The following is a 27,609-nucleotide window of genomic DNA, read 5'->3' on the forward strand; positions in this document are numbered from 1 at the left end:
GTATTTAATAATTTTGGTGCAGGTATACTGCATGTGCAACGTATTTTATTGTCGGTCTTCATCTCATAATTAACAAGTCAATAACTTTTTTTTTTTTTTTAATCTTTTATAAAAAAATTTAGATTAGAACATGCAAGACATATTTTATATATAATTAGAATTAACTATCAATTTCTTTAAAGATTTTTAATAAGATTCGAACATGTCTTAAAATTAAAGTAATTTTAATATTGAAGCTTCAGTGGAGTATCATATTAATTAATTCTCTTTAGATTTAGATTGAGCTGAGACAATGGCGAGTTCATTTTATCGGTTATTATACTTCTCGATCCATTTATAATTGTCACGTTTATGTACAACTGAATTTACTTAATTTCAAATATCTAATTGTATTTAAATTTATGTAATTAAACTTCAATGGAGTGTCCTAATTCATGAATATTGGACTAGAATGCGTAAAATGTTTAAAATTATATTGTCGTTGTTATAACTTTACTTAAAAAGAATATTTATGACAAAATCATGAAAAAAATGTCTTTTTGTCTTTTATCATTTAATTGGCAGCAGCAGAAACCAGAAAGTCGTGACGCAGCCCCTGTGCGTTGTGTGGATATAGAAAACGAATACTTTTCAAAAGTAACAAAACACGATGGTTGAATAAGTTAAGAGTGATAACTGTTATTTATCCATCCAAGAGTTAACGATGATGACATCTCTTCACGGTTCCTAATAAGTCTTTGCTTCACAACTACTCCTTCCAATATCAGAATATAAGAAGAAAATTTTCCGTTAATTAAAAAAATTTGTTTTATATTATTTTAAAAAACAACATATTTTCTTAATTCACTATTCATTCAAATTTGATATTAAATATTTTTTTTAATCTTTTAAGTTTATGATAAATTTATTTTTAATTTTTTAAATTTAAAATTAGTCTTTTTGATTTTTATAATTTTAAAAAATATTAATCTAATCTTTATACTCAAATCTTATTAACTTCAAGCGTGTGGTTCAGCAGTAGGGGTTGATCCACGTTTAAGTAAGGTCAAGGGTTCGAATCCTATCTTATGTATGCAGTCGCGTTAAATCTTGGGGCCAACTATCCTACCCTTTGACGTGCTATCGACGATGAATACTCCAGGGACAAACAAAAAAAAAACTCAAATCTTATTTAAAAATATGTTAAACATTATCGCATGAAAAACTATTTATTGGTATGTTTATTAATATAAAAAATTACATTAAATCTAATTAATGATATATAACAGTTTTAATCTGTTACTTTCAAATATATTATTGATGACTTAAGAGATTAAAACAAGATTTTAAAAATAAGGAACAAAAGATAATAGTTTTGAATTTGAGAGATTAAAAACATATTTAAGCTTATTAAAAATTTTAAAAAAATTATGAAAAGTACAATTCTAATAAAATGAATAATTATTTTTGATCGATTGAAATTTAATTAAATATTTATTATAAACATTTTTCTCACTCTTTTTTACCAACAAATGATAGTTATTAATGAATTATGTTAATCATAGATATTCAAATTCATTTCCTCTTTATTACTCCAACCATATGCCCCTCCTCACAACACCTATTCCACCCTATAACTCACACTTTTCTCAATATATATTCAAATCTTAGTTTTTCACATATATTGGATTATCTCTTTCCTTTAAACTATTAAAAAATATATCATGATTGAACAATTGAGTAACTATTAGTCGGGAACTTTCTTAGAATGTGAGTTACGAGTTTTACTAAACCTTATAAAAATAACTTGTAAGGTGGTAGTTGTTCCCTTACTTATAAATTCTTTATTTACTTTATCTTTAATTAATGTAAGATTTAAGATTTTTCTAATCATTGTCTCATATTCAACACTATTAGAGTCAATGTGATAATGATGCTTCTCCATTAATTTTTCATAATTTAAAAATGCATAGAAAGGGTTCAATAATATCTTAGATTTTTATTATTTTCTAATCCCTTTTCTCCTTATTGTTTTATAAGGAAAATGATACTTGTTTTATTCAATATTTATTATTTTATAAAAATATTTTTTTTATCTTTTGTGTTTATTAAAGATTGTGAAGATGTGTGTTTATTATTATCGGTAATATTAGTGAGAGAATTTGAGATATAATAAATATTTTTCCTCTTATTTATTAAACTCCCCAATTGTTATTTATTAATCTTATTCATATTAGTTCATACATTTTTATATGAAGTAATATTTTTACCTTTCATAAAAATTTAATGATAAATGAGAAGAGTAAATTTGATATAATATGATTTTATTTTACGAACTCAATAAATAAATTAATTAACATAATTAGTTATATTGATCTGTTTGATTCAATTAAAAATGTTTTATGATAAAGATTAAAGAAATAATACAATTTTTATTAAAATACATTAATGTTAAAAATATTTTAACAAATTTCATATTTTTTGTTTGTAATGTTCATTTTCCTTCAAATAATGTGTACAAAAATAATTTTATAACATAACCATTTGTGTTTGTATTATTATTCTTATATATTTATAGTTAGTGAAGAAACACAAATTGAAAGACTTTTTTTATAATATATTTGTTTTTTTTTATTTATTTAAATAACTTGGGTAAGTTATTATTTACTTGAATGACTCATTTCCCTAACCAATTTCTCAACTACGGTATTTTTTTTCTTCATTTTTTTCATTTTTCATTTTTCTTTAAATTTAAAAAATAATTTTTATTTAATTTAAAATATAAAAATTTGAATATTATTTTTAATATTTAAATTTAATATTTTTAAGAAAATATATAATAGTATAATTATATTTAAAATTTAAAAATTATATTTATTATTTAAATGAAAATTTAAAAATATAGAAAATTTAATAATGTTATCTAATAATTAATTTATATTTGTAAATATGTATAATTTATTTAATATATTTATTTTTCATTAATAATTATAGATAGTTAAATTTGTTATTAAAAAATTGTAATATTTCTTATTATATATTAAAATTGGAATTACAAAATAAAAAAAAATGTTGGTATAAAAATACAAATTAAAATTATAGAACATGGTATTTGTGAAAGATACAATAAAATCAACCGAAATTGAGATGTAGGTCGTGAGAAATGTCTATTGAGCATTTTGACTTGAACTCCTTTGATAGTAAGGACATTTTTTCTCAGAGTGACCTATATTCCTACACAGAGAACATCTTTTTGCTTATCCTGGTTCAATCATATCCATTTCATGCGTATTCTGATGACTTCGGACAACCTTTTTTATTTTTGATCTTTTTCGAATTTGGTATGATTTGTGGTTCATCACACTCCGGCCAGTAATATTCGTTGGACAGTTCACCAAATATTTAGTTATACTTATTGGAAACATATTCTAATGTGTATACCGGATTTGTAAGATGTGTAATGGTGGTAAACATGTTTACATGCAGTAAGAACATGTAAGCATGACATGTGCAACTTCTAAAATTTGTCACAGTCACACCATTGCTTAACTAGTCTAATCGTGAAAAATCTAATTAGTCGCTCATGACCCTATTTATTATTTTTGTATAAACTTGGTCAACTCTGAGTTTAGCATCGAATTTCTTCCCTCTCTGGATGAATAATGAATTACATCTCTTAGAAGTCAACATATAATTGCATATATTGGCAAATTTCTTGTTTTTCTAAGAATGGAATTTATTGTCTTTGCTAAGTTGGTAGTCATGTGTCCCCATTGTCGGTCACCGTCCCATGCAAAAGTCCATTGTTCTCTAGGAATAATGCTAAGCCAATCAATTACACCTTAAGTTTCTGGTTCGTTTCTCAATATATTAAAGAAGTAATTGAACCTAGGCTTAGTCATCCCATAAACTATGAATTTTGAAGAGCAATAAATCATTAATTTATTATTGTTGAAATATAGTAAAACAAATATGAATAAATATTTAATTGATAAAATAAAATAAAAAAAAGAAATACATACCCATGTTGATGATTACTTTTTCTTTTTCTGCATTTCTGAAATGCCTCATGAAGTTTTGGGCAATGTGGAGAAGGCAAAAGACATGCACTAAGTTCTCCGATGTGCAACCACTACCTGGTCTAGGGTAGACATTTTTTATGGACTCATGCCTATCGGAGGTTAAGCAAAGGCCATCTTGAGGGCAAACATATCTTTTTAGATAATGTAGAAAGAAATACCATATGCATCTGGTGTTTCACCTTCAATAATGGCAAAAACAATTGAAAATATTTTGTTGTTGTCATCTTGTGCCATAGCCACGAGGAGAGTTCCTTTGTATTTTCCATACAAGAAATGTGCCTTCAACTTGAATAACGGGCTTGCAGTATTTGAATCCATCGATACAATGTTTAAATGTCCAAAATACTCAATGAAATTAAACATAATTAGAAACCATTTCATCTGGTTGGTTGTATAGTGACCTCTGTTTCTCAACAACAAATCCATTAAGAGATATTTTCATGACATTCAACAACTAGAGTAAATCATAATATGATTGTTCTCAATTGCCATGTAAGTTCTCAATTGCTTTTTCCTTTGCTATCCATGCTTTCTGGTAGGAGATTGCTTTGCCATGTAAGTCTTCAATTGCCTTTTTTCTTGTTATATAGCTTCAAAGTTTTATATCAATTAATTAAAATTAATTTAAAATATTTTTCAAAATTTTTTCATTTCTAATTATTTATCTATAATTATTAAAGGAAAATAAAAAAATAAAATCAATTTTACATATTTAAAATTTTAACAAATGATTTACTAAGTTAAAATATTAAATTATCTATATTTAAAATATAATTTAAATATTAAAAATATATTATTATTTAAATTTAAATTTTGAATTTTAAGTTAAACTCAACTAATTTTTAAAAATAATCCTATTTTTATAAAATAAATAATTTTTAACATAAAACTTAAATATTGAATATAAATTTTAAATTATTATATAATTATAATATTAAATATATAAAAATTAAAATATAAAATTTAAGTATTCAAAATAATTTTTAAATTTTGAATTTTGAATTAAATTACATAATTTTTAAAATTTTTAAAATATAAAATATAAAAAAATATGAAAAAATAACCGATAGAAAAATAGATTACTGTACAACCAATTTCTTGCTAGACTTAAAAAAAAAAGAAAAAAAAAGGGGCGGAAGTTGAGAAATCGATTTTTCCCTAACTAATTTTTCACTTAGACAAAAAAAAAATGGTGACTTAGGTTATTTATAGAAATAAAAAAATAATATATTAAAAAAAAAGTCAAAATTGGCAGGCTTAAAGAGAGAGAGAGTCAAAGAGTGATGACAGTGCAAGGTTCCTAGTTAGTGGCGTGGGATGCATAAAAGAATATGATGTGTGTGGAGGGTAGTAGCTCACCTAACATCCCATTCTAGACATTTCAAACCCATTCTTAATCTGCCCAAACATTTGGAATACTATAAAATGCTGGCCACCCCCAACACATTCCTTCACAGTAACACTCACACTACAGTACGTAGCACTTTGAGAAGCGAGTTTTAACCACAATGGCTAGTATTGAAATCCCCACAATGGTGCTTCCAAACTCTTGTGGTGAACAGAGAGTGCCAGTGATTGGCATGGGGTCAGCCCCTGACTTCACATGCAAGAAGGATACAAAGGAAGCAGTCATTGAGGCCATAAAGCAAGGCTATAGACACTTTGACACTGCTGCTGCTTATGGCTCAGAACAGGCTCTTGGTGAAGCTTTGAACCAAGCAATTCACCTTCGCCTTGTCACCCGTCAACAACTCTTTGTCACTTCCAAGCTTTGGGTCACTGACAATCATCCTCATCTTGTTCTTTCCGCTTTGCGCAAATCACTTAGGTCAGCAACATACTTTAACACTAATTTTGGTTAAATTTCACAATAAAATCGGATCATACAATCTTTGAAATAACTAAAACATATATATTAATATACTTAAGTGTTTTCCCTTATCCAATGCTATTATTACACTTGGTCAAGGTCGATTCCATATATGAGACTTGAGTTTATTTTCTCAATATAAAATAAATTAAATATAACGAATCATACTTCTCTAAATTAATATCAATATGCTTACGTAACTAGGTTACGTTGTAAATATATAAACTTATAGGTTTTGATATTTTTTACTTTCCTCTAAATACGACACCAACTTGCAGAAGTCTTCAACTGGAGTATTTGGATCTCTATCTCATTCACTGGCCCCTCAGTTCTCAGCCAGGGAAGTTCTCATTTCCAATCGAGGTAGAAGATCTCTTGCCTTTCGACATGAAGGGTGTGTGGGAAGCCATGGAAGAGTGCCAGAAACTTGGCCTCACCAGAGCCATTGGAGTGAGCAACTTCTCTGTCAAGAAGCTTCAGAATCTGCTTTCTGTTGCTACCATCCCTCCTGCGGTGAATCAAGTAATAGTCTTCTTCGTGTTGCTTCTTTTTATGAATTGAAGTCGAATTCAATTCACTAGCTAAAACACGTATACATTAGTTGTTTTGCTTTATTTATATGAATGATGATGAGACTAACTAATATTTATTATTTAATTACTAACTACGCACTATAGGTGGAGATGAACCTTGCATGGCAACAAAAGAAGCTAAGAGAGTTCTGCAAAGCAAATGGGATAGTCATAACAGCGTTCTCTCCTCTGAGGAAAGGTGCGAGCAGGGGAAAAAATGAAGTGATGGAGAATGATATGTTGAAAGAGATTGCAGAGAGTCATGGAAAGTCTATAGCTCAGGTTAGTCTGAGATGGCTGTATGAAGAAGGAGTGACATTCGTGCCTAAGAGCTACGATAAGGAGAGAATGAACCAAAATCTCCACATCTTTGATTGGGCACTCACAAAGGAAGATCATCACAAAATAAATCAAATATATCAGAGCCGTTTAATCGGTGGACCCACCAAGCCCCAACTCAGTGATCTTTGGGATGATGAAATATGAACTATATGCTACCTAGTACCTCAATAATTTGCCTCGGATAGCAGTTTATTATCAATGTTCCTTATACACCTTTCCATGAACGTTGTCTTCATGTAATTCCAAAGAAATGAAATAAGGAATTTAATTATGAGTTAATCTACATCGAAAACTAGTTATATTTTTTAATAATACCATGTAAGTTATTTATTTAATAAAAAAAAATAATTTAAAAGATATGATTGGTTACTAGAATAAAAAACTTTATATTAACGATATATAGATGATTAACTCTTTAATTATTGCCATGTATTCTAATGACAATCTTATCATATTCTCACTCAACAAATCATACAAATACCTTCTTAATATTTTTACTATCAAATTATACTTATTTTCACCAAGATAAAATAAATTAACTAAATTAAAAGAAAGTTACTTTAAGAAAATAACACTCATTTATTGTATAAACAATTTTATTAGCTTAAATCATTATATAATAAAGATATATCAATAGAGTCTTTTCTTAATTGAAAAACTAAGATGCTGAAAGAAGAATTTCAACTTAAGGCTACTTATATATTATTAAGTGAATTATTTTTCCTTAAATAAATGACGACTACTGTATTAAACTTACATGCATGTAAATGATGACTATTAACCCAACGATGCTATGCAAGACAGGTATCATCACGGCCACCATCGAACTCAACTATACCACATAAATTTGTCTACTTTTAATCCACTATTATTTTTAAAAAATATTAATATTAGCAAATGTTCTTAAAATATTAATTAAAACATTATTTTAGTAAAATACTTAAAAATATTTACTAATTAAAACATTCTTTTATTATATCAAATTATAGTTTTTTTAAATATTTACTCTAATTAAAAATATTTAATGAAGTGTATCAAATGTTTCTCGATTGTTATTCTTGATTAATTTATTTTGTATTTTTAAATAAAAATTATTATCAAATACTCAAACAAATTATTGAATATTTATAAGTTCATATTGATTTTAAATGTTTATTATTATATAAATTTTAAAACTCGTCCATTATTGTTAAGTTCTAACAATCAGAAAAAGAAAAGGCCAAGAATGTTTTCCCCCATAAAAATACACATCAATTATTTCTATTTCCGTAAAATTCTTTGTCACATAACAATTATTCCAATTCAACATTACTCTTTTCGTGAAATTGTTTGTCACCTTTGAAATTTGAATCTGACTTTAATTAATGTTCTCTATAAAACACGTTAATTACGTGTGATGTAAAATTTATTATTCCCGTTAAATAAGTTAATCAATTGGTGTATTATTTGAGTTATGCAAGAGAAATATATTGTGAACAACTCCCTTTTTTTTTCTTCCTTTTTTTTCTTTTTTTTTTCTTCTCTTTCAATATCTTTTTTATTGACTTATCATGTTATAACTTATAAGTAATGATAAAAAAAAATGTTGTAACTTGTAAGTGCAGTGCATTTATTAACTTTATTAATTATTATTTCTATCAGAAAATTTGATCAGTAATATTTTTAATTAATATAAAATTAATAAATTTTAATTTTGATCTCTGTTAAAAAATTAGAGATGTCAAAATGGGTCAGTCTAATCCATTCGGCTCAGCCCACCTCAATCAACTTTTTAAGTGGGTTGACCTAATTTGGCCCACCAATCTTAAAATTCAAATTTTTTTAACTCGATCTAGCCCACCATGGATTGGTGTGTCATATGGGTCGACTCACCAATCCACCTATTTTTTTTAAATAAATTTTAATCTAAAATAATCTCTAATCTAAAATAAAAAATTGTCAAACTAAGTATCATGCATACTACATTAAATTTAAATTAAAAAGTGTATAACTTTAAATAATCAAAAATAAAAATAAAAATCTTTTCTTGAGAGTGATTATTCATCAATATTAAATTTCATTGGATGCTTGAGTATAGGGATGGCAATGGGGTCCCATGAGGGTGGGTAATAGTAAACTCGTCCCCACCCTGCTGGATGAAAATTGGCCCATATTCGCCCCATACCCGCGCAGGTATCCGTTAAGCGGGTACCCATGAATTTCTTGAATATCCGTGGATATCCATGGATATTTATAAATTTTTTAAGAAATTAAAAAAATTATATTATAAATAATTTTAAGTTTATATTTAATGTCATTGTAATATTAAAAATAAAAATTTAATGTTAATTTTGAACTTGTAATTAATGTTAATTTTGTTGAAATAATAATAAAAAAAATAAGATAATCAATAACTTAAAATACATCAATCTCACAACAAGTAAGTGAAAGTCACATATTACAAAGTTACAATAATTCAATTTCATAATGTGTGATGACTAATGAGTGGACTGTGCGACTGTGAAAAAAAGAAGAAGATGAAAGTGTAGTTTTAGGATTATGTGGTACAAGGATAATTAAGATATTTAAGAAATGTTATTAAACAGGTACCCGCGGGTATGAATACCATCATACCCGCCCCCGCCCTGTTTATAAATGGTTAAAAAATTATCCATCCTCATTATCCGCGGGTACCCAATTAGCTTACCCATTTATTATCTGTAGCGAATTTTACCTACAGATACCTACGAGTGTGGATATATATTTTTTCCATCCCTACTTGAGTAGATAAATTTATAACAATTTCATGTTGTTTAACATTAACTTTGTCTTTATCTACAAAAATAATGGTATCTTGTTAAAATAATACATATATAATAATAAATGATTAAGTGAATTGTTAATGAGTTTGGTTGATAGAGATATACGTAGGTCAGGTGAGTAGTTCAGCCCACCACGTGTTTAGTCCGGGAGGGTCAGGTCATATTTTTTAATCTATTATAATTTTTTTCATTTTTTTACTAAATTCAACCCGTTTTTAAGGTGGATCGAATTAATTCACGAGTCGAAATCTACTTTAACAGCACTAAATTTTTATTTATTTATTCTTTATCATCCTAAAATTAGAACTATTATTTATAGCATGGAAGATGAGATAAAGGTATTTTACGGTTTAAATAATATTTTTATATAAAACATTAAAATACCATAATATGTCTAAATGTTAATTTGATCATGTGGAATGTGTTTTTATTTTTCTTTCATATAGTAGGGTAGTTGGCTCTATAGTCTTCAATATGATTGATTTGCCTGCCGGACTTGACTTGGGATTTTGTTTGACTCTTGCTCACATGATATCGCATTGGGCCATGCCATGCAGCCCATTCTCACACACGACTCTTCAGTTCAGTGCATCACTACAATCATTCTAAATTAAATCAAATAGTTGTGAGGTGAATAGGAAAATGGGTTTCTGCTGACCCTTCATCGTTGTCAATGGTGTCTCCAGGTCTCACCATGAATTTTCTGTCTAGTACTTATAATCAATGTTGAATTTTGTGAACTTTTAATAATACTACCTGTAACGACTTTGAAGTTAAATTTAGTCTTTGAGTGACAAGTTTATAAAATAAAGAAAACTAGTACGGACGCGAATAAGCTCCAAATGTATGAAAAAATCCTGTTTGTGCATAATTCAACAATCAAAGGAGGATTTATATAAGTTGGTTAAATAAAGTGTGTCAATTACTATATATATATATATTATATTTTTTTTATATATATATTTAGCTTGATTTTCATATATTAAAAAAAAATACATAATTAAATAACAAAATGACTCATCAATAGGCATGGCAACGGGGCGGGGCGGGTACGGGTTTGATGATACCCGTCCCCGTCCCCGCGACTAAAACCCATACCCGTCCCCGTCCCCATACCCGTCGGGTATGGGATTTTTGTCCCATCCCCGTCCCCGTCGGGTATCGGGTATACCCGTACCCGTACCCGTACCCGTAAAAAAAATAATTTTTTTTACAAAAATTTTTTTAACTTATTTTTATGTTATATTACAATGATAATTGGGTTGTTTGTCTATCTCATATTTTAATCAAGAGGAAATGCTGAGCTACAGGGAAAATCACGGCCGCGATTCTAAATCACGCCCGTGATTCACCAGAGAAAATCACGGCCGTGACTCCCAATCACACCCGTGAACGCCACTGACCCTTCATAGATGTGCTCCAGAGAAGATCACGGTCGTGATTCTCAGTCACGGCCGTGATTCAGCAAACTAAAACTTTCATGTGTTTATTAGATTCAGCATTGTGTCAATTTATTTCCTTAGTTATTTAAAAAATTAAAAGTCATATAAAATATATTTAAAAATTCAAAACACCGAGATAACCAATCCAAACCAAACTACAAAGGTCAGTTTAGTTCGAATTTGATATTTCATTTTAACCAAACCAAACTGGAACCATATCCTTCTCACTGTCCAAGTGAGAAATTGTGAAACAGGTTATATCACTTAACAGTTCACATGAAAGGGCAAGACAAACTGAAGAAAGAGAGGGAAACAAAAGTACACTTCTTTCCAGTTCCCCTATTTAAACAGAGAGAAACCCAGATAATCAGATTATATACTTGAGTCGGAAGGCTCAAGATACCAACTACGGAGTGCTTGTGCGAAAGGAGATCCTAGAGAGATTGAGCGAGAGAGAGACGTACCAGTGTGGTGAGGGAGCCGCTCGGAGGGAGAAAATGTAGGCTGGAGTGGCTGGTCCGTCGGAGGCTGGAGTGGCTGGTCCGTCGGAGGCTGGAGTGGCTCGTCCGTCGGAGGCTGGAGTGCGCAGTGTGAAACCCTAACTCGTGGAGGCTGGAGTGTAATCGTGTGATTCGTGTTGCTAAACTTGCTATAATCGTGTTGCTGGAGTGAGTCACTTTAGACTAGAGACATTATTTTTAAAATTTTAATTTTTTTTAAATAATTAAACCGGGGACGGGTATTTAACCGGGGACGGGGATGGGGACGGGGACGAGGACGGGGACGGGGACGGGGCGGGTAAGTATATACCCGTACCCGTACCCGTACCCGATTTAATTTATCGGGTTTTACCCGTACCCGTACCCGGTCAAAGCAGGTATTCCCCGTCAAAGTCGGGACGGGTTCGGGTATTACCCACGGGTACGGGTTTATTTGCCATCCCTACTCATCAATTATGGATAACTAATCTTTTTTCTATATGAAACCAAAGTCGGCAATAAAGCCTTTGCTGTCACCTACCCTTTTTGTCCCAGTCTATAATACTCTTTTAGTTAATTTATACTCGTGAAAAAAAAACTAATTTTTTTAGTTAATAATATTGAATTTTTAAAGGACATTATTTTTTAAAATTATCTTTAAATTTATTAGAAATTATCATCTCACTTTTTCTGCTTAGTTATTTTTTTACTTAACCATTCAATGTGTGCAAGTCACGGTCTTGAATTCTCGTAAAAGAGACTGAATTTATCTTATTAATTTATAATATGTATTATATAGTATTTAGGATATTTTAATAAAAAATAATTAATACAATAAATAATTAATTTAAAAATAAATCTTATAAAAAGAAACAACTATCTTACGTATACTTATGAAATTGCGAAAGTATCTTGCAAAAGTAATTAACTAGTGTAGTTAGTAATATTAAAATTTGTTCAAACCCATATTATAATACTCTTTTAACTGATTTACACTCGAAAGTTAACTTGTTTAGTTAGTAACTTTAAATTTGTTAAGAAACCTAATTTTTAATTAATTTATACATTTATCATGATAATGAAAATGAAAATAACTAATATGTAATTATTGTGAAATTGAAATTAAAAAAAAATTAAATTAGAAAATTTTTAACAATTTTATTAAGATCAATAAAATCTATTACATTTTTTAGTTCGTAAGTAAAATCTTAAAGGACGAATAAAAAAATACAGTTAAAAATGAATAAAATAATGATTGACCAACGAAAATCACATACAAATATAAATCAATTATTAATTGTCAGTTTTAAGACATTATATTAGACTAAATCCATAATTTTTTTAATCTAATTAATTAATGATTAATGTGTACAAGTAATGTGAGAAAATATGATAAGGAGTATAATTTTGACTATTAATATTTTTTATAAAAGAACTATTCAAATTCAATTTATTAATATAAATAAAATGATAATAGTTTCAAATAAAATTGAGAATAGTTTCAACTACTTTTTCTTCATTTAGTGATACTCTCTTTAAAATATCTATCTTTTATTTTTGCTTCATTTAGTAACACTCCTTTTAAAATATTCATCTTTTAATACATAAATTTTTAGTTACATTATTCCTTTGACATTTATTATAAGAATAATTTAAGAAGAACATTATAAAATTAGTAAAATTTAATTTAAATAAGTAATTTTTTTAATGGACGTAAAATTAATTTTTTTTAATAATAGAGAATAGGGATTACATGTTTTTGCTGAGAGTTATTAATTGATAATCTAGGTCACAAAATAATTTTATGTTTTTGATATGAAAATTATTAAATGATTTAAAATTATTAACGTAGTCAAATTTTTTTAGCTTTCGAGAAAGATTTAATTATATTCAATTATACTACTATTTTTGTTTGGAGATAGATGAGAACAATGATAGTCAACAACATTGAATAATTTCTTGGCGATATAGGTCAATCACTAATTCATTCAGCTATTAGTGCCATTATTCGACACAATACAAGTATATTGACAAGGGAGGCATGTTATTTTCAACACCTTTTTCTCTATTCTTATTTCTTACAACCAGAAATCTCCCACCCCCACTCTCTTCTCCCTCCCATCTCCATTCTCCACCGTGTCTTCCTCTCTAAAATACCCTCTTTGTCTCTTCTTTTCTTCATACTCCTCCGGCGCCTCTTCTCTTTCACTTTTTCGTGTCAATAAGTTTCCATTGTATATTGTATTACAATACATAATAACAAATTTTCATTGTGTATTTTTATGAGATACCCTCATCTCAGCTTATAACAAAGACGTGTTTCGGTTATGTCGAGTTATCAACGAAAATATGTTTCCGTCAAAACGATAAAGTTTTGCTCTGTCAATAGAGAAAAGGAGTGTTAAAATGACAGGCAAAATCCAACAATTTTGCGACAGGCAAAACTAATTAATTTTACTTAGCGACATCTCATACATATCATACAAGACCAAGAGAAAATAAATCGCACAAATCTCATAGCAGATCAAAATCCTGCCTTTTAAACACATTGAAATTCTATTCTGATTTGACTTTCATATCTGATAGTACAAGGCAGATTATGGAATTACGTTGCAATCTCCGTGAGAAAGCTGGTAAAAAGAGACACAGCATCCTGAAGATGACCGGAGCGTAGGTCTTCTGGAATGGGAGCACCGAACGCAGTATCAAAACAGTTAAGCTGTTCATCACGGGTAGCACCCTCATCTATAGCTGATAGCAGCAAATCACATATCTCGCCTGCCATTTTTGAATACACCACCCTGCAAAATCAGTAGTAAACGTGAATATGCCAAATAAAAATTCCATAAATGGATGATCTATCACATAGTAAATATGGCCATCAAATGAAATAACATGTCAAAACATACAGATGCTGAAATACTATGTGTGGTTTTGTTGTAGTAAACAAACTGCCAAACCAGATTCAATAACACTATAAAGTATATTACAGTATTATCACATTTTGATTCCTTCTATCTATAATTATAAGTTCGGTGCCTGATGGTTTTGGACAAGTATATTTAGCCAGCCTGTAAAATCAGAATACGAGCTGTACAACCTATAAACCGGTGTCAACAAGCAGTTATTGCAAACATTTTTCCAGGAATCGCAAAGGACAACATATACCTTGCATCAACTGGTAATCTGCAACCCCAAACAGCCAGGGATTCATTTAGCTGACTGACAAAACCCTGACAAGCAGCATTTTTACTTTGAAGAGAATCCTGAAACAATAAATTATAAGATTTTAATTTAGCAATTAAATGAAAAAAGGAGTAGTGTCCTAATCTCTAAAAGTTGAAATCACAAGGTGAGTATTCACTCCTGTTCTAGCAAACAACCATTACAAAATACAAATAGAAAATGTCACGGATGTCAAAAATTTTCAGAACAATTTTGTTTAATAAAAACATACCACAGAAAAAAATCACAACTTAACGCCTAACCTCATAAATCATATGTTTTTAGCCTATTAATAGATTATCTCATGTAAAGACTGTGAAGCAACTAGAAATATTTCAAATGACTGAGTAATGGGCATTAGTGGCTTCTGCACCACTGCATGTGCGGTTGTGCACGCAAAATGTCATCACTTGGAGCAATAAAATCATAACACTGCAATTCCATATTTCAAGCTCAGGAGCAAACTTGTTCAACTTATAGTTACACTAATAATAAAACAATGACATGACAGAATCTAGTAACAACCATTCTTCTCATAAATCATGATAAGAGGGGTGATCCTCTTTCATAAATTCACACATACCAATTCGGTCATGGCATCAGCATCACCTTGAAGCGAGTTTCTCATCAAATAAAATGAAATATAAATTCCAGCTCCCAATTCCCAATTTTCAATTTCAGATTTATGGTCCTCCATGGAAGTTGCTATCCTCCATATCTCAGCATGTTTTGCTGCACAAAATATTAAATAAGAGTCACCTATGATGCACTTATTTGGAATGAAGAATAAACCTATTAATTTTCTGCAATTAAAAAGAAATAGATAGCAATAAAACAATTTTCAGCTATCTAAACTAGTGATGGTACAAGGCAAAATTTGGGAAGGGAGTCAACAATAGCTTTTGAATTTCCACATAGTTTCTTTAGGTGATTTACTGGGTTACTTTATGGATGTTTTCATTGTAATTGTGATGAAATTAAGACCCTGTTAGGATACTATAAGAACCATGAAAGTTCTAAGAGGTTGTTTACTTGCCCAGTCAAGTTTTATAAATGTCTATAAATGGCCAGCTATGTACAAGAGATACATGTGTTTAGCACCTTTAGTTATGAAAGTCATTGACCTTAGAGGCTGGAGCTCCTTTAAAGCATACCATTTGGAATGGAAAGCATACAAAACAAGTTGGAGTATCATTTTTTTTCTCCAATTAATTAGGAAGAACTGTCAATGCAGCAACGACATAGGGTATTTATGAAAGAAGTTTAGATACTCCGTAAATCTAGCCCATGTATGATTCACAAAAATAAAACAATTAGTCAAATACGATAATGCATGTTCTCTTACAAGCATTTAGCAGTATTTTTACCAAGTATTATACACATGCAACTTACCTTTCAAGAATAACCTATGAGCAACTGAAGTTATAAAAATAGTATGAGCTTTCTGCCAATTTGCACACTGAAGAAATTGCTCAAGGGCTTTTGAGTGATTCCCGTTATAATTATAATAAATAGCCTGCACCACCAAAACAAAATCATTTGAACAACAATAAGAGTCACATAAAGAAAAATAAAAAACATAGACATATAAAGCATTAGCATAGTTCATTAATAAGTAAAGAACATAGGGACAACAATTTAATTCAGTTTGTCACAAATTGATCATGATTAGTGCCCATATGAATCTAATAAGCATTTTTTTCCTTTGACAAATACAAATCTTATAGGTTTTAAAGCTCAAGCAAAGTGAAAACATCATTTATATAAAACTGAATGAATAGTATCATCAAAATATACATTGTGTTTGTATGTTTTTTTCATTAATGGATTAAGAAAAACGGGCCAGAAAGGAAAAGGGAGGAATGGAACAAAGCAACCACTCTGCTTGTTTGGAGGATCAACATTGGAACAGAATGGAACTTCAATACCCTTTTGAGTTTCCCCCCATTCCACCCTAATGTTGGGGAAACAAAATTGTTGTTCTGTTCTGCTCCAATATGTTTTTAAATTCCCACAAACAATGGAACTTATCCCTTTTCCCAAATTCCCTTGCCATTCCCTTCATTATCTATCATACATAGTATGAGAGCGAGATTTTAAAAGTGTACTGCAACAAATTATGCATGTCATTGATATTCTTTTTATCAAAAAATAAAGAAATAAACAAATATGATGCTTACCAAAGCCTCATGCATCCAATCTGTGGGGATGCCTAAATCCTCAATGAACTGTTGCTGAGATTCATCTGAACTCCAAGTTTCACAGTATTGGAACAGTATTTCCCGAATCAGATTTACATGAAGATATGGATAATCTTCACGAAGAGGCAGGTGAAGGATCACATATATGGCCCAATGACATTTCCCTAAGCACAATAGCTGAGACACAAATGCCATGTCTAGAATATGAAGATCATTAGAATTGATAACACCCACTGCTTCCAAGACTGCACGTTGATGCCAAATCATATGATAATCAAGCGGATCAGGGGTAGAAGCGAATGCACTAAACATAGCCTTCAGAAAGCTGAATTCTGTCTTTTCATTAGCATGAAGAAGCATTAGATAAAATGAAATGTCAAAGTGCTTATCCGTGTTATTGATAGCCTCATCTGATGTTCCTTCATCAATAAAAAGGGGAACCGGATATGGAGCCGTTCCCTCATCAAGAAAATGTTTATAAGTCTGGAAAGCAATGGGTAATGAAGTGTTAGGAGGTAATTTGTACCACATTAATAAACCTAAGAATCTCCTCCAGTCAATTTTGACATCATGCAATGCGCCATGAATATTCCCCGCAAGCAATTCATAGAGTCTCAATCTGTCCTTTTCAATGAAACTAAAATCCAGCCCTTTATTTCTCCAAATATCAAGTTGCCTTGCAATATCAGAGCGATTCACAGTAGAACCACCAGCCTGACTTAACAAACAAGCCAACCTCACATCTCCTTTGGCCACAGCCAGCTGCACTGCTTCATCCAGTTGCCGCCCAGTTAGGAGAACAAAAATATGTTGCAGATGATGAGAATCATCTAGAGAGCTTATTTGATTTTGAACATGATAGGAAACACTCTCCCGCAGCCAATAACTAAACTCTGCCCTCCTCATTAAAGGGAGTGCTTCTTGGTCAACATCTAGAGAATTTTCCTTCATATCCTGCATCATATCTTCTTCGTTGTCAGCACCCAAAGATTCTACTTGAGCTTTTTGTTCTCTATCAGAAAAAAGAACTCTAATTATCTCCCAGGTCATTACTTGATGGGTCAAACCCAAACGAGATGAGGAAGATAACCCAGGAACACTCAATTGCCTCTCAATAAGATCACAGTACTGTTGAGAAATCTCAGACAGGGTTGTACGATTAGCTTCAAGCTTTTGAAGTGTCAACTTGCAGGAACCAAATTCAACTTCTTTCATCACATGGTTAATTCCTTTGTGAAAATTTAAAGGAGATACCAGAGCATGGTCAATAAGTTCCTTACTCACTTTTTTATTTTCATCCCTGACCAGATTGTCAAAAGCAACTTTCTCCAAATTGACAACAGATGATAACATCTTGTGATTACCACTGCTTCCTACAGGTGCACCAGAGTGTACAAGAATGCCATTTGGTCCCCATCCAACTCGGAAAGACTTACCCATAAACAGACCAGCATCAACTATATTGCGAGCATAGTTTCCAGATACTGGAGTTTCATGTTTAAGATCTAGTTTAAAACCTTGCGATTTTATAGTCCTAGGAGGCATGCCCTTTTGCTGCTGAACCATCAAAATGCCTCCAGGAGACTTTGTATCAAAATTTCCATGTTTATACTCAAGTAATGGAAACGGAGTTTTACGAGCAACTGGTGGGGTAGATCGATGGTTGATTGCCTGAGCAGAACTTTGTAAAGGCCGAACATACTGCTTACCAGAAGACGATTTGCTACTTAAGTCCTCTACCTCTTCTTCATCAGGAAACATCAATAATTTCATTTCTTTCATTTTAACGGGATCAAGCCTAAGATGAGAAGGAAGAGAATGAGAAAGCTCAACCTCACTGGCATTTGATGGTGATTCTTTCTCAACATCATATATCTCAGCATCATCCATAACGATGTCTTCCTCATCATCATCACCAAACCCAAATCTGCTGAAGTGTTTAACTAAGAATTTCCACTCACCAGTCGCAAGATCAAAGGAAACAAATTGTGCTTCCTGTCTCTCAGTAATTTGTTTTAATTTGTTCACTAAAACCCCTTCCTTCCCCTCCTTGGACTTCAATATCTCACTATCTAATACCAAAACTACTTCAGCAGCCTTGTTAAGACCCTGACCAACCGCAGGCTTATCATTTTCATCACTGTACACAACTATCTCATGCCTATGAAAATTAACAACTTCATCTATATGCAATCCCCTAACATCAGTTTCAGTAAAATACCTGACATATCCATAGCCAAATCTCCCAACAGTGAAATCAGGCACACGACCGCAATAACCCGGTTCAACAAGTTCCCGCGCCACTAATTCCTTCAAAGAAGGTTTGGTATAATAACCCGGTGAGTTCAAAATAGGTACGGAAGCTTCAGTCACTGTCATCATCAGTGTTACCAAATGGCGCCTATCGCGTTGCGGACTTCAACGAAAATGCAATTCATGCGGTGAGGTGAGGTAGGAGATGAAGCGGTGCAGCGATTAGGGTTTTGCGAGCTACTGGTGTTTGTGCGGGTGGGGCACGTGGCAATGGGCCTTGGAAGCTCTTGTAAGATCTTTAACGCTTTGTTCAGTGTGCTGAAAGTATGAAGGAGGAGGAAGCTAGAGTGAGTAGTGAGGAGAATTGCACTAGGTTTTTTTTTGCGTGAAAATATTTCCGCGCTCCATTTTTGTCTATTTACGAAAATGCCCTTATCTGTCTTGATAACATATTAACATGAACAAGGTTGGGCTTTATCGGAGAAAGGCCCATATAGGGTTCTTCTTCTTAGTTTTGTTTTTCCTAAACCCTCTCTTTCGTCTCTGCTGCCACTTCTCGTACTGCATTCATTCAGCTGCGTTTAAATGATTTCTGCGATTTCGTGGGTGCCCAAAGGGGCTTCGAAGTCCACACCCACCGTCGCTGACCCTCCTCCTCCGGAGGAGATTGAAGAATTGATCGCCAACCACACGACCACAAGGTCCTTTAGCTTCCAACAAAATTATTATCAAACAAATAAAACCCTAACATCCTCTTTTTATTTTTGCGTGCAGTGGAGACAGTGACATTGAAGAAGCCAGCGATGAAGTTGCCCAAGCATTAGCCGTGGCGGATGCAGTCGGCAAATCAACCACTGGAAACTGTGACGATATAGCTCTAGCGTTGAAGGATCTCGACATGGACCATTATGATGAAGAAGATGAAGGTATCCGTCTAGGACAAAACTTAGACTTAGTTTTTAGGTACCTAATGTAAACATTTATTACATGACACTTTAAGTTTTGTCCATCTATCTCTCGGTCTATCTTCACATAACTCTATTGTAATGATCATTAATCACTTGTCGTTTAGGATTTGAGATATTTAGTTCGGGGAAAGGTGATCTTTATCATCAGAGTAACGACATGGATGAATATCTCATAGATAGAAAAGTAAGTTAAGTTCCATCGCTTGCCATTTTATAGCAGGACTGTGTCTTCTTATTATCTTACATTGTTATTTATGATGTTTCAGGGTGATGATTCAGAAGAATTCGAAGACATGATCATTAATCCAACTGATTCTGTCATTGTTTATGCCTGTACCGAGGATGATGTCAGTTATCTTGAGGTAAGTTAATTGTTTTGTGACGTGTGAAGTCAAGTCATGGACTTATGGTATATTACACAGATACCCCACTTTCTTTCTTATCTGGAAAAGGTTTACTTATGACTTGTTTCTTTCTGCACTGCCAGGTTTGGGTACTCGAGGATGCTGATTCTAGTGAAATGAACATGTATTCTCACCATAATATCATTCTTCCAGCATTTCCATTGTGCACAGCTTGGCTCGATTCCCCCCTTAAAGGAGGAGAAAGAGGTTGATACTATGGGTTCTTTGCATGATACCTCTAGCATATATATTTGTGTTGATTTTTTTTTTGTTGTTGTGCAATTTAGCTTTTTAACCTTCCCAGTGCACGCTAAGTAATTGAAGGGCTTCTCAAAAGTGAAAATAGAAAGTCTGAAGAAAAACTTGTAAACTGTCATAATGATATATGCTCTGATGATTTCTACCTTTATTATAGGATGCCAAAAACATGAACAATTTGCATTTCATTCAATGGTAAAGTGAAAAAAAAAAACTGTTGTTAAGTTACATTTTATTAAAACATAGAGAGGTTAGTATTTACTCTTGGTCAAAACTTCTGTTTTGTAGACCGCTAAAAATATTCTATAATGTTTGAAGGTTTCTAGGTTTGGAATACCTGAAATCTCCACCATTGCAATTTGTGTTTAAAATTTTACTTGATACTGGCTTGATATCTTTGCTTCATAGCTTTAATATAATTTCATTATGATAACAGGGAACTTCATAGCTGTTGGTTCAATGGAGCCTTCCATAGAAATTTGGGACCTTGATGTTGTAAGTGGATTGAGTTTATAAATCTAATTGTGCTGTCTGAAACTGTATAAGTGTATATACAAAAAGAGATATTTTTTGCAGAATACCTTGTAAATTTTCCTTTGTGCTCAGATTGATGAGGTGCAGCCATGTCTGGTTCTGGGTGGATTTGAAGAGAAAAAGAAAAAGGGAAAAAAGGTTTGTTCTACATTCTTGTTAATTAGTTTCAATCCCCTTGGAATCACGTGATCACCTCAAATGGCAGCAAGTTGCAGCAAATCACGTGATCCCCTTAATTATGGTTTATTTGTGGAAATCCCGTATGCTGTGCTGTCAGCAAGGTTTGTGCTCCTTGAAAATTTAAATGCAGTAAGTTGCAAATCATTGTTGATATTAAGTCTTAGCTTTTGCATTGTAAACGTGCATGTGTGTGTGTGTATATATATATATATTCATGTGCACTTAAATCAATACCCTTAACTTAGCTTTTTCCAAAAAATTGGGATTATTTACCTTAAATATCTATATCTACCTTTATACTTTCTTATGAAACTTAATCATTTATGTAAATCCATGTACAATTTTGTTCATTGAAATAGGGAAAATCTCCCCTGATTACGGCACTGCAGAACTTTGAGGGCCTGCAGCCTCTGATGCCAAAACGCCCTAATTTCCTCTTAGAAATGAGAAGTTGCTTTCCTTTCCTCTCATCTATACTATTTGTAAATGTGAATCCTCTTCAATGATTGTAACTAACTAATAAGTTGTCTAACAATACTTCCATTCTCCCAAACATTCGCCTGTCCTCGAGGTGAATAGCTATGGAAGCTGCAAACAAATTTCCACTGGGGTTCAACTGATTGAAGCATGATCGTCAAGCCAACCCCACCACTATCCTCAACCCATTGGGTCAAACACAAACTGGAAGGTGTCAGCATTATGCTCCAATGTTCTTCCTTGTGAGGCACTTTTGGCCACAAAACAGTGTTTCCCATTACTAGATCTTGTGCATGAGGACATTGAGACAATTCAGTTTTCCATTTCATTGTGTTGATCTGTACTCTAATTCTGAAAAGAAATCATTTCCATCTCCAGCATTCCAATTCTTCATTTTACCCCTTCAGTCTTGGCCCGTTAGGCCAGCAAATTGAGCTCCCTTCCCAACTCAGCCTCTTCTTTCTCGTCTTTCCTTTGCTCACTGCTCCTAGTTGCATCATTTTTGTTGGCTCCTACTTAGTTGTCCTCCCAGCAGCCATTACGTGAAGTTCCTAGCTTGGCATTTCTAGCTAGAGTGGCGGATTGATCAGATTGCTCAGAATACATGCTTCCATGGCAATTGTATGTTCTCTCCATCTTTGCTTCACGCCTTCACCATTGTGCCATCCACAGGATCAGTTTCCTTCTCCATCTTCACTCAGACTTTATTACCCAGTTGAAAGCTGCAGTTTTTTCTTCTTCTCACAGCCCAGAAGATGGTCCCCCTTCATAAAACAAGCTTTCCTCAGACCAAGAAAAATTCACCATTCTCTCCAGTTCAACCTCTTTTCCCAATCCATTGACCCATTTCACTTATAGTTCATGATTCAAAATATGGACTTATTGCTCTCTTTGGGTATTGCTTTCTTTCCTCGTCTCTAACTGTAAGATTTATGGCTCCTCCACCATTGAGTCAAGCTTCTGCATTTCTGCATGAGTCATTGCACATGTTTCTGTGTGTCTATGGCCTCTTAGCAGTTGATTTTTTGCTTTCCATACATTCATCTTGTTTGGTTTCTTGCATCCAAGAATCTTCATCTATAGGCTGTGCCACCTCCATGCATTCAAACAATGACTCATCCCCAGACAAAATCCCAGCAGTGCACATCTTTAGTTCAGTTTTGATCTCCTTGAGCCCCTTCAAAAGACTTCTTGAAGGTAATCCTGCTCCTTGCTGAAGGTAATCTTCCACATTGTCAGTTAGCTTTAACTCCAATAGACTTTTGAATCATGGAGGGCTGAAACCTCCTGATTAAAGCAGTTTGGAATGATGTCCATGTGACATTCAGGGTGCAGGATTTCCATCTCGGCAACCAACTCAATGCATGCTCCTCCATAGCCACTGCCACCACCTGCATTTTTTCTTCTTCATGTACCCCTTCTATCTGAAAATGTCTCTCAATTTCGATGGCAAACCAATTGGCATCCTTACTTGAGAACAGAGGGACTTTCTTTCTTGCTACCAGTGATTCCAATCTTACCTTCATTCTGCTTTGTAAAATGAAGTGCTCCTGGATCGTGGGACTCTGAGCTAGTTGATAGAAACTTGATTTCTTATTATAAAAAAAAATTAGGGAAAATCTCCCCTGGTTGTTACTGCACTGCAGAACATCGAGGGTCTGCACCTCCTAATGCCAAAAGGCTATGATGCTCTCTCATCTGTTCTATTTTACACATGTGATATACACTACACTGATAGTTTTTAACTATTAAACTAACTAGTGATTATAAATAACTAATTAAACTAACTTAGTCTTATCTTATCTAACTATACTCAACTAACTGATAGTTTGTAACTTCTATTTGGGATTTTGAATAGCACTAAGTGGAACTGAAATTACAGATGTCTTATGTATACAAGGATTGAAGCTACTACTATGAAAATCCATATAATTTGCTTGTACTGTTTTATTAGACTTCCTTATTTTAGAAATTGTACATGTCCCAATTGAAGTTTTTAAAGCTAGGTAAACTGACAGGAAAGTGTTATTGGAACCAGTAGAAATACCCTTGATCATTATTGTCTTTAATCCTCGTAGATTTTTAAACAAAATATGTTTGGCTGTTTCTTATTAAAATTTGATCACAGCTTTTATATGCATCTGGTTTTCTTACTTCGCAAAATTTTTTTGTTGCAGAAATCAATCAAAAAATACAAAGATGATAGTCACACTGACTCAGTACTTGGTCTTGCTTGGAACAAGGAATACAGGTTTGTTGAATTAAAACTAGACTCTGCTTTTATTTCCTCTGCTGGATGCTTTCTGGAACCTAAAGGTTCTATATGTATTTTTTATTTTTGAACTCTATTCCTTGACACCTCTATTGACATCTATCCTTTAAAAAAAAAAGGAATATATTAGCAAGTGCCAGTGCCGACAAGAAAGTGAAGATCTGGGATGTGGTTGCAGGGAAGTGTGATATTACAATGGAACATCACTCAGACAAGGCAAGAAATTAGCTAGAGCATAATGTATTTTTTAGTATGAGGTCATTTATTTTATTAGATGAAACTGTGTTTTTTCTCTTTGTGTTGACATGCTTTTTTTAGTATTATTATATTACAATGAGGTGATTTTTACTGCACTATTATTAACCAATATGGAACATTATGATATTTAATCTTCAGCTGTGTTCAATTCTTTATTCAATATGTATAATGTATACTTGAAACAAATTTTGGGGGAGCAATGCTCCACATTGTTGATAAAGGAAAATATTTCACTCTTCCTTAATTGAATCATTCGATTCATTTTTTTTTATCATCAGTTACTATAAAATGTTAGAGTCAATACACGTCCTGATGTCTTTCTGATTTATGTCTTGTCTATCCATCATCACAGGTTCAAGCAGTTGCTTGGAATCATCACGCACCACAGGTTCTTCTTAGTGGTTCATTTGATCATACTGTTGTCATGGTAATGATCCAATATTCCTTGGTTACTCAGCGTTTTTGTATTTTATTTTGCCATTGATTATTTTTTATAGTGTACTCGTTATTGGAACATTAGTTGGTATATACCCAACCCAACCTTGAAGAGGGTTTAGCTTATTATCACAGATCAAAAGTTGTAATATGTTCCATTGAGTCAAGGGTTACACACTTCATGTTGTAAGACATTCTTGTAGGCAATGGAAGTATTATGCTTTATTATAAAAAAAAAATAAAAAAAAAGGGAAAAACCCAAGTCCCACATCGACTAGAGATTAAGCAATTGAATAGTATATAAGTGGAAAGCAACGCTTACCTTACAAGCCGGTTTTGTAGGGTTGAGTTAGGCTTAATCCACTATTCTAACATGGTATCAGAGCCATTTAGATCCACTTTAAAAATGGGCCACCCACCATTGATGCATGCCTCACAGGCATGAGGGGGTGTATTGGGAAAAATCCAAGTCCCGCCAATCCTAGATCATTAAAAAGGGCCATCCACCATTTATTCATGTACCAAGCTCAATAGTGCTGGACGTGAGGGGGTGTATTGGGAAAAACCCAAGTCCCACATCGACTAGAGATTAGGCAATTGAATAGTATATAAGTGGAAAGCAACCCTTACCTTACAAGCCGGTTTTGTAGGATTGAGTTAGGCTTAATCCACTATTCTAACAATATTCATGTGCTAAAGGAGGCATTCCATTTAAAAACCAATATATTTAAACTTTGAAAATCTCCTTTTTTTATTTTTTATTTATAGTGATCTAATGTTCATAACTATTACACTATGCAGAAGGATGGAAGGATGCCATCACATTCTGGCTATAAGTGGTCAGTCACGGCTGATGTGGAGAGCTTGGCATGGGATCCGCACACTGAGCACTCTTTTGTGGTGTGTTATGGTTATTTCTATGACCTGAGAACTAACATTACTTTTTTTTTCTTTCATTTTTTATAATAATACACAATAGCATTTTAGCACATTTTTGATAAATAATTACCAACATTCTTTTTAGCTACTGACTTCACAGATATTTGTTAACAAATAGTGATTTTAATTCTGTTAGGTGAGTCTTGAAGATGGTATTGTCAAGGGTTTTGATATTCGGACTGCCCATTCTGATTCCTCATCTGATCTGAGTTCTACTTTTACACTTCATGCACATGACAAACCTGTTACCTCAGTATCCTATAATCCATCGGCACCTAATGTATGTGTATCTTCAACATTTTGGTGGGAATACCGACTTATTATGTATTTTAGTTTAACTGTGCCTTGTTGACATGACTTCATGCAGCTTCTTGCCACTGGATCCATGGACAAAACGGTAATAAGAAGTCAATTTTATTATTTTCCTGTATACTGTACTTTGCAGATTGGAATTCATCTCATTTGGCAGCTATTATGTGTCACAGATAAAGCTTTGGGATTTGTCGAACAACCAGCCCTCTTGTGTAGCATCTAAATCTCCGAGAGTAGTAAGTTTTTTTTTTGTCAATCGTGAATATCTAATGTGAAAGTTTTTACGAATCATAATATATTTATTAAGTTGACACTGATGTCTTCTCTTTTTCATTAGGGGGCTATTTTTAAAGTTTCTTTCTCAGAGGACAACCCCTTCTTGTTGGCTATAGGAGGCTCAAAGGGAAAATTGCATGTAAGTGAAAAGGGCCGATGAACAATACTTCCGTGCTCTTGATCGTTCTATTATTCTTCGAGTGAAATTGACTGTTGTAACTAATAATTTGTAGGTATGGGACACCTTATCTGATTCTGGAATCTCTCGTAGATACGGGAACTACAACAGGAATAGATCTCAATCTGGCTCTTGAGTTTTAGTCTTCCTTCCCGTACCGCTCATGTTGTGTTGCATAAATCAAAATTTTGGGATTCACTGCAAATATGTGTTTGATTTTTTATTTTATTTTATTTTTTTATGCATCCTGATAACCTGATTTGTACTAGCCTTAGATTTGAATGGGTTGAACATAATTGTTTTGTAAGATTCCAAGTTCCAACAGTTCAAAGTTTTAGTTTGCATGTCTTGTTTGTTTAGGGGCAAAGCCCAAAAGAAAATTACATGGACATTTTCCTTCCGTTTTATTTTATTTGTCGTATAAGATGATGTACACATCTTAAGAAAATAACCAATTATGCAAATTCCTATGATAAAATAACGTTATCTGATTTAAATACCTTTATTTATTACAATAATACTTAAATGATAAAAATTACTAATTAATGTATTGTTGGTTGACATCAATTAGAGTTGCAAAATAAAAATTGTGATTAACATTCTTCAGATGTTTTAAAATGACAAAAAATCTTCTAAAAATAGCAAATAAAAAGGAAAGGGCTAGAGTACCTTAAATGGGGTATGATAAATTGATAATTCCAACACAATCAGCCAGCAAAGAGAATATTAAGGATTTAGAGATACACAAAATGTAAAAATTGCAAAGTTGTTTATGGGGATTTTTGTGGTCAAAAGGAATATGTTCCAGGAGTATTATCGGAATTGGACTTTGTTCTAAAAATGTTCTTATAACTCTTAAGTAGAACTGCCAC

General features: G+C 32.4%; 3 protein-coding genes across 3 annotated transcripts; 2 read left to right on the forward strand and 1 right to left on the reverse strand.

Annotated features, from left to right (window-relative positions):
- The first annotated feature begins 5,486 nt into the window (after positions 1-5,486).
- Positions 5,487-7,116, forward strand: LOC109814356 (NAD(P)H-dependent 6'-deoxychalcone synthase). The gene is made up of 3 exons (XM_020378765.3): positions 5,487-5,889; positions 6,210-6,453; positions 6,609-7,116. Exons 1-3 carry the CDS (start codon positions 5,570-5,572, stop codon positions 6,987-6,989), a joined length of 945 nt encoding a protein of 314 aa, XP_020234354.1. The 5' UTR covers positions 5,487-5,569; the 3' UTR covers positions 6,990-7,116.
- A 6,870-nt stretch (positions 7,117-13,986) lies between these two features.
- SAR3 (SUPPRESSOR OF AUXIN RESISTANCE 3) lies at positions 13,987-19,594 on the reverse strand. The gene is made up of 5 exons (XM_083064020.1): positions 16,973-19,594; positions 16,185-16,308; positions 15,376-15,524; positions 14,736-14,833; positions 13,987-14,368 (listed from the first exon to the last, which is right to left on the reverse strand). The coding sequence occupies exons 1-5, from the start codon at positions 19,373-19,375 to the stop codon at positions 14,173-14,175; spliced, it is 2,970 nt and encodes a 989-aa protein (XP_082920146.1). The 5' UTR covers positions 19,376-19,594; the 3' UTR covers positions 13,987-14,172.
- Positions 19,595-19,718: 124 nt separating this feature from the next.
- On the forward strand, positions 19,719-27,144 carry LOC109814338 (uncharacterized). The gene is made up of 16 exons (XM_020378748.3): positions 19,719-19,947; positions 20,021-20,172; positions 20,319-20,398; positions 20,481-20,576; positions 20,702-20,825; positions 21,313-21,371; positions 21,483-21,548; positions 24,245-24,318; positions 24,459-24,555; positions 24,950-25,024; positions 25,834-25,932; positions 26,108-26,251; positions 26,339-26,368; positions 26,457-26,519; positions 26,621-26,698; positions 26,793-27,144. The coding sequence occupies exons 1-16, from the start codon at positions 19,832-19,834 to the stop codon at positions 26,871-26,873; spliced, it is 1,434 nt and encodes a 477-aa protein (XP_020234337.1). The 5' UTR covers positions 19,719-19,831; the 3' UTR covers positions 26,874-27,144.
- Positions 27,145-27,609: the final 465 nt, after the last annotated feature.

The sequence above is a fragment of the Cajanus cajan genome, chromosome 9 (assembly GCF_000230855.2).
Source record: "Cajanus cajan strain Asha chromosome 9, NIPB_CcT2T_4, whole genome shotgun sequence".
Lineage (NCBI taxonomy): Eukaryota > Viridiplantae > Streptophyta > Magnoliopsida > Fabales > Fabaceae > Cajanus > Cajanus cajan.

Bases quoted from the DNA above. Each gene is read 5' to 3' on its own strand.
- LOC109814356 (XM_020378765.3), top strand. From the start codon at position 5,570: ATGGCTAGTATTGAAATCCCCACAATGGTGCTTCCAAACTCTTGTGGT. The intron at 5,890-6,209 runs GTCAGCAACATA...ACCAACTTGCAG, and splicing joins GCTTTGCGCAAATCACTTAG to AAGTCTTCAACTGGAGTATT. The intron at 6,454-6,608 runs GTAATAGTCTTC...TACGCACTATAG, and splicing joins TCCCTCCTGCGGTGAATCAA to GTGGAGATGAACCTTGCATG.
- LOC109814338 (XM_020378748.3), top strand. From the start codon at position 19,832: ATGATTTCTGCGATTTCGTGGGTGCCCAAAGGGGCTTCGAAGTCCACA. The intron at 24,319-24,458 runs GTTTGTTGAATT...TAAAAAAAAAAG, and splicing joins GCTTGGAACAAGGAATACAG to GAATATATTAGCAAGTGCCA. The intron at 26,520-26,620 runs GTAAGTTTTTTT...CTTTTTCATTAG, and splicing joins CATCTAAATCTCCGAGAGTA to GGGGCTATTTTTAAAGTTTC.
- SAR3 (XM_083064020.1), bottom strand. From the start codon at position 19,375: ATGATGACAGTGACTGAAGCTTCCGTACCTATTTTGAACTCACCGGGT. The intron at 16,309-16,972 runs GTAAGCATCATA...TTGGTGGTGCAG, and splicing joins ATTGGATGCATGAGGCTTTG to GCTATTTATTATAATTATAA. The intron at 14,834-15,375 runs GTATGTGTGAAT...TTATTGTTTCAG, and splicing joins CTGATGCCATGACCGAATTG to GATTCTCTTCAAAGTAAAAA.